At 38.2% G+C, this 12,087-nt stretch overlaps 1 protein-coding gene across 3 annotated transcripts; it reads left to right on the forward strand.

Annotated features, from left to right (window-relative positions):
* The first annotated feature begins 3,061 nt into the window (after positions 1-3,061).
* Positions 3,062-10,292, forward strand: LOC109238221 (OTU domain-containing protein 5-like). Of its 3 annotated transcripts, none has more exons than XM_019404645.1 (9): positions 3,062-3,356; positions 4,004-4,971; positions 5,348-5,509; positions 7,834-7,911; positions 8,728-8,806; positions 8,933-9,078; positions 9,269-9,334; positions 9,427-9,601; positions 9,727-10,292. In XM_019404645.1, the coding sequence occupies exons 2-9, from the start codon at positions 4,297-4,299 to the stop codon at positions 9,939-9,941; spliced, it is 1,596 nt and encodes a 531-aa protein (XP_019260190.1). In that variant the 5' UTR covers positions 3,062-3,356; positions 4,004-4,296; the 3' UTR covers positions 9,942-10,292. The 3 variants fall into 3 exon arrangements, with proteins under 3 accessions (XP_019260190.1, XP_019260191.1, XP_019260192.1); XM_019404646.1 differs by having other exon boundaries at positions 3,062-3,310; XM_019404647.1 differs by having other exon boundaries at positions 3,062-3,214.
* The last annotated feature ends 1,795 nt before the right edge of the window (positions 10,293-12,087 follow it).

Genomic DNA, 12,087 nt, shown 5'->3' on the forward strand with positions numbered 1-12,087 from the left:
AATAGAAAACGCGAGTATACACAACACATGTGAAGCTATGACAAGTAAACTTTGATACACATTTGCCTGTGCGCCCTCCAGCAAAATCCAAGATATCCCTGCACAAGGAGAGATTATGCCGAGCCTCGTACTCATGCGTATGTCCCCGCCGGAGAACCCACCTCCTAGCTACAAGGAGCAACGGAGGTGGTACATCCGAATCTAATGGTGGTAGAGGTGGCTGCAACTGCAGGAACCGCACCCAGGCCCAAACCTAACATAAAAAGTTGACGTAAAATTTAAGATATATTTTTACTAGGTATGTTAAAATGTATAGAGTATTCGAATATGTTGTCACCTGTAGTAGCGGCAAAAATCCAGCAATGTCACGCTGGGTGCCCGTGCTCGCCCGACGCATCTGCCTATACAAGTAGGCAAGAACAACAGCACCCCAGCTGTACTAGGGTAAATCATCTAGCTACTCAAGATGATGAAGAAATCTCAAGCTGACTAGGTCCCCCGAAGTGTTCGGGAACAAGACCCTCCAAACATAAGGAGTATTAGCAACCTCATATACTGGTGAACATGATAATCCGGTGTATCGCCATCGATGTCAGGATGCAATGCCTCCAAATACTCTCGAATAGTCGTCAACGAAAAATGACTGGTCCCAGCCAGTACATTCTCATCCTGTGGCCGAAAACCAGTGAGCCGCTGCAGCATGTCCAGGTACTGTACACCTGTCATCTCTCTCATGCCATGCGGCAGAGCAACGGGGTGTCCATTAACGGGCAACCCATATATAACCTCCACGTCCTGCAGTGTGATGGTGGCATCGCCAATGGGAAAGTGGAATGTGTGCGTCTCTGGTCGCCACCGCTCTATCAGGGCCGTGACCAAAGACCAATCGAGCTGCAGCCACCCGATCTCCAAAATCCTGTAGAAGCCCGTATCTCGCGGGCGTCCGACTACACGGGGATGGAGAACTTGCCCTTCATAAAGTCCCACATGTCGTCCACTTTCCTGACGCGGAGAGTCTGGGTCAGTAACTCTCCCTCCCATATGTGGGCAGACCTATGATCGCCCTGTAATGACAGTAGCTCATCGTTGAAAGGTCCGGGATGAATAGGCGGCACCTCCATGTCGTCTACTGTAAATTAAACAACATTAATTACATGTTATTTTTATTATTTTATATGTTTGTTTGTAAATTAAATAATTAATTTTTATAATTATAAAATATTTAATTATTATGTAATCACATGAGGGTTCCAGGCTCGATATTTGAGGCCTAGTAGCACCAAGATATCCTGAATTCTTGTATGTGTTAGTTTTCTTATTTTACATATTTGTTTTATAATTTTATATGTTTGTTTGTAAATTAAATAATTAATTTTTTAATTATATAATATTTAATTATTAAATATTCACATATGGGTTTCCAGGCCCAATAAGCACCAAGATATCCTGAATTCTTGTATGTTTAGTTTTATTATTTTACATGTTAGTTTTATTATTTTATATGTCTGTTTATAAATTAAATAATTAATTTTTATAATTATAACAATATTTAAGTATTAAATATCCACAATATGGGTTCCAGGCTCGATATTTTGAGGCCCAGTAATACTACATTTTATTACGCTAAAAGGCAATACATTTATTACCCTAAAAGGGCACTATATTACTCGTCTTTAAGCAAAATAAATAATATAAACCAGAATAAAAACAACAAATATATTTAATCACAAAAACATCACGAAAATACATATACGACAGTAAAGAAAACTTATTTACATTTTTTTAACAAATAATAATGATTTTCTCATTTTTTACATATTTTTTTAGCACACTAATATCTAAGTCCAGATAAAGATAACATACCAGTTTAATCGCAAAAAAAACAACAAAACAACATTAGAACACAACGTAAAACAACTAATATGCAATTTTTATATACGAGTTTCAACAAAAACTAAATCTGATACCTCGATTTATGTTTTTTTGAAAAGTTGAAAAATTGAAGATTTGAGTCCGAAACGAGCAACCCACAACGAGAGAAGACCTTAACTAGGATGTGCGACCAACACTCTTTACTTTTTATGGGACCGGGCTGGGGTCCACTCGAGTTTTATGGATCGTTAATGGTGGGGTGGGGGGGTGGGACCGCTGGAACTAATTTAAAAATGGGGGGGGGGGGGTTTGCTTTTAGTAAAGCGTTTTATATACAACACTTTATCAAACCACGTTTTACCTAAACGTCTTATCAGCTTCAGGTAAAACGCGTTTTATATACTTTGGTCACCAAATTTTTTTACACTTATTTCGGTATTTTAAGTCCAAAAAGACCACAATTGGGTTCCGGACTCTCTTTAACACAACTCACAAGCTTCTAATCAGCTGAAAATATCACTATGAAGTTTGGAAAGTCAATTTGAGGCGCTTTTATCTTCTATGAAAATTAAACTACCAATTTGATTGTTATTTCAATATTTGTTCTATTTTCTTAATAACAACAACAACAACAAAAAACTCAATGAAATTCCACATAGTGGGGTCTGGGGGAGAGTGTATAGTGTATACGCAGATCTTGTACCCACCTTGTAATGACGGAGAGGCTATTTTCGATAGAACCACGGTTCAAGAAAGCATATTCACAGTATTGTTGAAAAGAAATACAGAGAAGCCATAGGAAAAAAACAATACAACAAGCAAAAACAACAACAACATAATAAGATAACCAAAGAAAAAGAAACAACCTGAAATAATATAAATCTAAGTACAAACAAATACAAGAATAATATTAATGCTACAAATAAAGAAAAGAAATACACTCGATTATCTACTAACTCTTACCTTAATATTAATACAATGAAAATTACTAAATAAAAACCTAAAAAATTTCATAAAGTACATGACTTAAATTAGTGAGGAAATGAAGCTCGATATGTTGAAAACATTTCCTCCATGAATAAAATAAAAGGGAAAAGAAGAAACATTTCCTCCATTCCACACGTGCAAATAATGCGCTTCTATGTACACCACTTCACGGAGCGTTGACGGGACCAACGGAGTCGCCAGTAAAATTCTTAAGTCACGTGTCCCTTCCTCCTCTCTTTCTCTTCCCCAGCCTCCCATTTTCTCTCAAGCTTTACCCATTTTCGCCACCTAAAACACACACCCACACACACAAATACATACATACATATATACACTATCTTCCTTCGCCTAGAAGGTAAATTCATTCTCTTTTCGTTCCTCCGCTTCGCAGATTATATACTAAACCCTAGCCAGTGGCAATTTCTGCTTCAGTTAGGTCTGTCATAATCAAGTGAGTTACGTAATTCTCCCCGAGTCAACTATAGGGTTTCCAATTTGTAAGCTCTGGCGCCGTTCCTTGTTTAATGCATCTTTATCTTTATTGATTGTGTCTCTGGGATTTAGTTTTTCTACTATTGACTTGCCTTTGTTAAAAAGTTTGAACTTGTTCAAAAAAATGTGGTTGTAACATAAAAATCTTATTAGCCTTCGATGGTCTCTTGTGAATTATTATAGGATTTATCTAATTTGTCTACTTGGATTTTGAATTTATTTAATGTTTCTGAAAGATTTTAATAGTACAGGGTATTAAGTCTTTGATTTACAATAGAAATACACGTGTGCCTGAAACTGAGTGATAGTATAGAGGTTTTTAGCATAATTACCCTTGTTTTGATGTATTCTTTTAGTTATTCTATTTGCTTACCATCAGTGTTTTTAGTTGGGTTAGAGAATTGTTTGTGGGATAAATGTGATATCTAATAAAATTATAGAAACCCTAAATTGTTTAGCATTGGAATAAATTGGGTCCAAGGAGGGAGGATTTGTTAAAGAGGATCATGTATCTGTCTGTATTAGTTTTGGGATTGAGAAGTAGTTGATTCATATATATATATTCCTGTGGTGTAAGTGATGGAGTAGGATTACTTTTACATTACTATCTTTTATCTAGCATTTGGTGATGATTAGTTGGTCGTAATTGCAGTTTTAAGCACGTGGCTTACTTTTGGGAAATTTCAAGGAACATAAAGAGAAGAGGCTTTGTTGTGTCAAAGAAGATTTTTGGAGTTGAAGGTCTCATGAGAATATATACGGGAATGCAGAAAGTAGTTCGCGAGGATCAAAAGGAAGTAGGCTGCTGCAAGAAATCATTCAGTAAAGGTATTGGTGTGACCGCCCCAAAAGCCAGAAAGCGTGACAAATTGAAAGTGTTTCTCTAATTTGGGTAAAGGCAGAGTGGTTATTTTGTGGTTCTGTAGTTGAAGAAGGGCAACAATAATGACACGGATACTTGTTCAGCGAGGTTCTACAGGGTCTTCATCGTCGTTGTCAAACCAGAACAGGTCATCAGTTTCACTCCCTGAATCATCTGCATCTTCTTCAGCTCCATTGCAGCCACAGGCTTCTAGCACTAGTCAGGTACCATCAGCTCTGAAAGATGACGAATTGGTAGGAGAATTTCCAGAATCTATTGTCTTGGATGAGTTTTCAGTTGGTTCTTTCAACCACAAAGGTGAAGGTGATGATGCTTCATTAGAGAATTTCAGCTGTGACAGAAGCCATCTTGAAGAAAAGATTATTGACAATGAGAAGATAGGTGATGGTGCTTTTGTCTGTGGGGACTCTGTAAAAGGATCTAGTGGTTCAAGTGTTGAGGCAGCGGAAAATGAGGGAACTTCTGTGCAGGGGGCTAAAGGTAGTTCGTGTCCACCTCCACCTCCTGTCCCACCTCCTAAACCTGTGTCTCTAAGCTGTAGTCCAAGGAAATTTTCATCAGGTAGTTCAAATGCAGTGCGGTTAGGATCTAGGGAACTTGTTGGGCGGCCTAATGTGTCAACTAGGACTTCACCTACGGGATCTAGGCCATCCTCTCCGCGGCCCCACAGCGAAAGTGAAGGTTATAATAGTGCCGATGAGCAGAACCCCAAATTTGGATCCTCACGCAATGATATGGTAAGGCCAAAATTATCTACTAGAAACTGATCAAGGCTGCAGTTTATGATCCCCTTGTCTGTTTTGGGAGTAGAGTTGATCATTGCTTATAATTTTTTTTTATAAGCATGTGCTTTTGGAAGGTTATTATAACTTTATTTCTTAAGCACATACAATCAGCAATGCATTGTCCTGTGCAAATCGTGCATTCTAAACAGTTAGTGGCTGTTTACCGTATGCGGAATGGCAAGCTTGAGCAAGCACAAAGTGGAATGGTCATTCCGCTCATGTAATTTTGCATGAGTGAAGAATGATCTATCTAGTAATTCACAAGTACACTGATTTGACTAGCAGATTGCACATATCTGAAATTGCAAACTTGACAATTTTGTTTTAGGAGAGAGAGCACCAGTTTGAAAGTGATATTAGAAGAGCAAAAGGCTTAGAAGTTAAGAAAATGCTGGAAGATGGGAACTGCCTCTTCCGTGCAGTTGCTGACCAAGTATATGGTGATTCTGAAGCTTATGATTTGGTCAGGCAGATGTGCATCGACTACATGGTAATGATTCCACTAAACGTTCTGTTATGAATGCGATTTTATTTGTCTACTTCATTTTATCTTTCTTTTGCAGGTCGAGAAATTTATTACTTGATTTTAGTTTCTTGTAGAAACGCTGTTTCTTAACATGCCATTAGATAGGGAGATGAAGCTAGGATTTTGTTTTGTGCATCAAAGGGCCATCAGTTATATCAGCTCTTCCCTTGATTTGTTAGTTATGAAATTTGATCGATAGTGACCTGGTACGACTGAGAGTAGAGAAGGTGCACTAACAGAATAAACATAGTACGTTATGTGTGACGCAGAGGTAGATTCAGAAAAGTGATTGAACTTGTTCCTAAGCCTCTGCTTTGGAATCAAATACTGAATCTGCTAATTTGAGAGCCAAAGTAGTTTCCAATATGCCTATCTATAGTAGGTTCTTGGCATGGCAGGGTATCCTTTGTTGCATATTTTTTAATATCTGAACTAAAGTATCTTTTCCCCTTGACTGACAATATTTGTCATTTATGGTTTGTGCGTTATATTCTTAATGTGTAATTTAAGACTAGTCTTATGATGTTCAAATCCCTCCAAGCACCTGCGCTTGCGCAGAGCTGTGTTCTAGAGATGGTGAGAGCATTTCATAATTCGTTAATGGACATAAATTTTTTATTTTTCCATCTATAGCCACTCCCTGTACATTTAAGAGAGCCGAAATTGTTCTTTCAGATTTTCCCATCTATATCCTCTCACTATTCTATCTAGAGAATACTGGAACATTTTGTTTTATCATGAAAGTCATTTTCTCTCTGATTATCTAATTTTTCACTGAAGCATATTTAAGTTAGTGATTGGAATTCATGATATAAATTACGAATGTCAAGTAAATTTGAAAAATCTGTCTAGAGAAGAAATTTGTTATATGGAATCAAGAGAGGGTGGGTTGCGGTAGCTTGACCGTCGATGTAAAAAATCAATCCTTGATGAATTTCTTAAATGTTAAATTTGTTTGATCATGTTAATCTAGACGTGCTACATCAGCATTCAGGTTTAGTATTAAATGGAATAGACATACCATAATATTGCCTCCTGAATAGAGCGAAATGAATAGGGAGGATTCATATAGCCAGAGCTTAAAGTAAAGTCTTCATATAGCCAGCACATATAATTGGGATGAATTTGGTTGGTTGGTTAATTGACTGATTAGAATGCAAAAAAGCAACAGAATGATTTACCCCAAGAGAAAGAGGAACAACTGATATTCGTAGCATTTTAGTGTTTGTTGTTAGTTTATTGTTCCCTTCTAGAATTTCTTGAAACCATTAAATCATTGCCTCTTTAATAGTGCTAATATTTCCCTGTCTTGTTGCCAATGATAATTCCCATGCTTTGTTCCCCAGCTTCTTTTTATCAAGCTTTTTCCCTTTTCGTCTGGACCAACCACCTTCGAAACTCGGGGATAATGAGCCCACCCCTCTCCACTTAAAATACTAGGCTTAGTTCGGATGATGTAGGGCACGGACCTGCGACCTAAGTCACAAGCCCTTCAACCTTTGCCACTTGAACTGATTCTTGCGGGCATCCTCTTTTTATCAAGCTACCTGGTCGACTTAGCTTTTCTTTGTCTTTACAATAATCCTCAGTATGATATCCTTCCAATGGTATATGTATGATTCTTCCTGAAGCAATGTGATGGGCAGTGCCAAAGATGAGCTTTATTTTTCTTTGAGGGTGGGAGGGCAGGCTTAGTTTAGTTTCTGGTTATAGGGATTAGGATGTGTAAATAGTGGTGGTTTTTCGTAAGAGGAAATGTTCTAAGTTTCGTGCCAGACTCCATTTTTCCTTTCTCTTCCAAGATATGTAAAAACCTGCAGTTCATTTAGCATTAGAAGTTGAGGGACCCTTCTCTACAGTTAGCTAAGGTACTAAACCTCATCTAGCCAAGTGACGGTTAAATTTGAAATTTATCCTACAGTTTGGTGTGCTCTAAGATAATAAAAAGAAGAGGTTAAAACATTATCTAGAGTTAAGGTTATGGTGCCTTGTTAATAGCTTCTGGTTGGGGCATGGGTGATGGAAGATGTAAAAGTGCATATTGTTACTGTTTGGTTTCCGTTTCATGATGTCATCTTCTTGCATAAGTCAGTATTGGAAGTCAGTATTGGAAGTTCCGCTGAATAGAGGTTAAAATCTATGTGCTTGATGCATAATCTCATATCCTTTTGTTCCCTTTGTGTATATTGGTGGTGCGTCTGTTTCTTAATCATTTATATGGTTTTTTGCACAGCCTTATAACTTATTTGCTGTCTCTTTATTTATTCGATGAGCATCTTCTGTTGTAGGAGCGCGAAAGAGACCACTTTTCTCAGTTTATAACTGAAGGATTCACATCCTATTGCAAGAGAAAAAGGAGAGACAAGGTATGTTATGTGGTTATTCAGAAATTCTCTCTCCGAGTCATTATGTTGCTTCTGTCCTATCTTGGCACAAGCAGAATTGGAGCATTACGCATAACCGAAAAAATTGGTATCTGTTGATAGAATCTCTCAGGATGCAGGATGACTCATTTTCTAGGTGATGGTCATTAGAGACAGTTTTAGTGTTTTTCGGAACTATGTCAAGTCCAACATAAAAATGATGAAGAGATTGCCCAGAAAAAAATATCTGGTTACTGCGATGTGAATTCACTTTTCTTTAGTTGTTTGGTAAATAATTTCAAACTGTTAAGTATACTACTCTCATCGGAACCTCTAACGTTTATATTCTACTGTTAGTTATTTGCTAATTTCTTTATGATGCATATGATTATCTCGTATGTTGTATTGCCCATTGTATCTTCAATTCCTTATTTTCTTTTGAGTGGAGGTCGGTGGTTAAATTCTGTGTTTTTTACCCCTTAAATGAATATTTAAAATTTCCTTTCTATTTCCCTATCCCGAGGAGAATGGGGTGTTCAGTTTACCTGCACCAGCGTTTCTGTTCTTGATCATTTTATGTTGGTTTCTGCTGCTTGATTTTTCTTAGGTTACTTATTTACCTTCTAGGAAAATATTAGATTAAAGGACTCATATGGACTGCAAATATCCATTTCTTTTAAAGACTTCTGCTATTTGTCGCTCTCGTGGATCGTGTTTTGCCTATCTATTATCCATCCATTTATCTGTGTGCCTATCCTTCTTTGTTTGTCAGTTCTTTGTCAGACTAACCAGACTAATGTTTTCATTACTATGTTGGAGGTTTACGGCAACAATGTGGAAATCCAAGCGTTATCTGAAATGTATAACCGCCCTATCCATATATATTCTTACAGCATCGGTAAATTCGCTTCCTGACTTTTGGTTGTTCTTTGTGAAATGAGATGATGTGATGATTGTGATGCTCAGCTGTGTGGACTTGTCTCTGTTAGTTGCTTGCATTAAATTGTGGAATTTGCTGGTGCAGAACCAATGAACACGTTCCATGGAAGTTATAACTCAGACAGCCCTCCTATCCGTCTCAGTTATCATCATGGAAATCATTACAACTCCCTTGTTGATCCTCGCCGATTAACAGTTGGTGCTGGGCTTGGGTTTAGCTCTCTGCAAGGGGTAAACTCTCTAATTGCAAACAAACATGTTAATCGCTTTGCGGTCCTGTAATGAGATAACTTAGTGAAGCTGATGTTTTTCTTTACATATTATCTTTAGATGTCATCATTAGTCTTTTATATATGATATGTTGTTTCTTTGCAAACCTATATGTTAGTTTCAGAAATATATTTTTTTATTTCTCCTGCAGACAAACGTTGACAAGGATAAAGTAAAAGCTGCAATTAAAGCTCAACAGGACCAACAGATTGATAACGTTAAGTACCTAGAAAGTTCAATTTCATGGAATGATTTCCAAAAACTAGATGCTCATGTGGTCTTTTATTTGGTTAAATGGTCCCATTTCAGGCGCTTCTAGCTGAAGGACGCTTCTACTCAGATCTTGAGCTCACTGAAAAGGAGATGGAACGCATGGTGATTGAAGCTTCTAGGGCTGAGTATATTGCTCGTGATAGGTTTAGACAACAGCTTGGTTGTCAAGAGTCTTCCACATCCGGAGCTGAGCCGTCATCTTCAGGAGCTAGTAAGTTTGAGCTTACATTTGATGAAGTTTAAAGTATCTTACATTATTTTCTAGGTTGCACCTCTATCGATGTAAGATCAATAAGTTTGCGGGTTTGAACTGTAAATTTTAACATTGAATTGTAGGGTCATCTGGTAGTGAGAAACGGCAGGAAGATGGGCTCTGCTTGCCAGATTCCACCTTTAGCGACTGCATCCAGATTATGCTATCGATGGGTTTCAGCTATCCACGAGTAATTGAGGCTTATAGCTTATTTGGGGACGATGTGGATTCTATGGTTTGTTATCTTGTAGAAACCAGCAGTAGCAGCAGACGCAGCAAAGGAAAAGCAACTGAATGACGACCCGAGTCCGGAGATAAATGGATGACAGTGTCTTGTGTTTTTCTAAGTACAAGTATTTGCTTTGTCTTGAGATTTCTATCTTGTATGGACCGTCCAATATGTTTCTAAGTCAACTTTGAAGCTTAGTAATACTTGTGGTGCTGCTGCGCTACTGTTGGTATGTCGATTACTTATGTATGTGAATAATGCCATGCAACTTTAGAGAGGAAAGTTCTCCTATTCAAACCTGCGGAAAATTGTTTGTCTTTGAGCCCTAGGGTCTTTCGGAAACAGTCTCTTTATTTGTGTACACTTTATCCCCAAACTCCACAATCTGAGATTACAATGGGTGTTGTTTTATTGTTATAACTTTAAAGAGGAAAACTTGTGCGAGGCTTTCGCTTAATTTTTGTTTGATAGGTCCTTCACTTTAGTGGTTTAGAGACTATCAGAATACAAAATCATCCAGTGCTGGTTGTCATATGCCTCTTTATCTTATATTCTAGGCTAGATGAGAAATATCCAAATTAGTAAAAAGTAGTGTAATAGTTTACAACTTTACATCATACGAAGACTTGTCAAACAAGATGATAAAGACCGACTGGTCTCATACCCCAAAAGGAAGAATACGAGGGAATATATTTACATCTCTGAACATCCTATATGACCTGGATGGACTCGAATACTTGAACTCTTACTCGAGTACGAAAAAAGGAAAACTTTACCCTAAAAATCTGAAGATCATTGAATATTACAATTGCTTAACCTATCTCTCAAGAGTTAGATATTGTTGTAGTGGCCTTTGACTCACTTTCAAAATATGGAGCATACTTTGATCGGAAGACTTGACCCCTTTAGCATGTTAGTTTGGAGATTAGATGATTCACCTTTATATTTCTTCTTTTTAGGGACGTATTGGAGCGGAGGAGTTACTTTCTTGGTGTGAGACACAATGTTCCCTTTATGAGACTTATTTGGGTTGGGGTGTACCTTCTTAGCAACTACTTTGGTTTTGTCGGCAACCACCTCAACTTTTTTAGCCGTGGACTCGTCATCCTTGTCATTCATGACATCATCAACTTTTAGCTCCTTCATAATGCGGTTCTTCAAGTAAGAATATTGCATCGACGAAGTGTGACTCAGCCTCGGTGAATGGCTCCTCATCAACAATTATCTTCTTCTCGACTTCACCTTCATAGTATTTCAAACATTGATGGTAGGTAGATGGAACCACTTTATTCTCATGTATCCAAGGCCTTCCAAGCAAGACGTTATATGAAGTCTTTGCATCGATCACATGCAACCATGCACTTGATTGCATATCTTCAATGGTGATTCCCAACCTGATTGCACCTATGGCTCTTTGCCCCCCTTGGTTGAATCCTTGAATCATAACACGACTTTCCAAGAGTTCGTTCATGGGAATGCTGAGTTCTTTTACAGTGCGAACTGGCAAGATGTTCACTAAGGATCTTCCGTCAACCTAAATTCGATTTACTCTTTCATCGCGCATATAGCCAACCAGGTATAATGGGCGGATTTTGAAGAGTGTCACCCAGTAGAAGATCGTCATTCGTGAACGTAACTTTTTCCTCACAAGCTTTAACTTCTTGAGGAATGGACTCGATGAGCTTTTCCGAAGATGGTGCCGATGGTAGGTCATCACTCTTTTCTTCCCCTTTGTCAGCATGGCAACAAGAGGCATCAATACCCCCATGGGAAATCTGCGTGCGGAACCAACTTGGTAAAAACTCCTCCAAGGTCACTGGATGTCGGGGCTTTTGAGGGTGGTGCACCTCCACTTTTGCTTTCTTTAAATGCTTAACTGGATTCCATATCCTTGGTCTTTCACCATCATTTTCCTTGTTGGTTGTTCTATTGATTCTTTTCGTGGGCTCGTTTTGTGGTGCCTACGACGAGTCACCAACGTCCAACCTTTATCATTATCAGGTTGATTGACTTCAGCTTTGTCGTTCTCCAATAATTCTTCATCTTTAATTTCTTTAAAACCACACAATTCATTCGGACTGAATGAGCCAAATGTGATAGAGACTTGGTCGCGCTTGCTTTCTCATCTTCAAGCACGATCTTCTTTTCGCGAGCCATGTCCATAACTTTGTCCTTGAAGACAAAGCACTTCTCCAGAGGGTGGCTCACAAGTCGA

Source organism: Nicotiana attenuata, unplaced genomic scaffold (genome assembly GCF_001879085.1).
Source record: "Nicotiana attenuata strain UT unplaced genomic scaffold, NIATTr2, whole genome shotgun sequence".
Classification (NCBI taxonomy): domain Eukaryota; kingdom Viridiplantae; phylum Streptophyta; class Magnoliopsida; order Solanales; family Solanaceae; genus Nicotiana; species Nicotiana attenuata.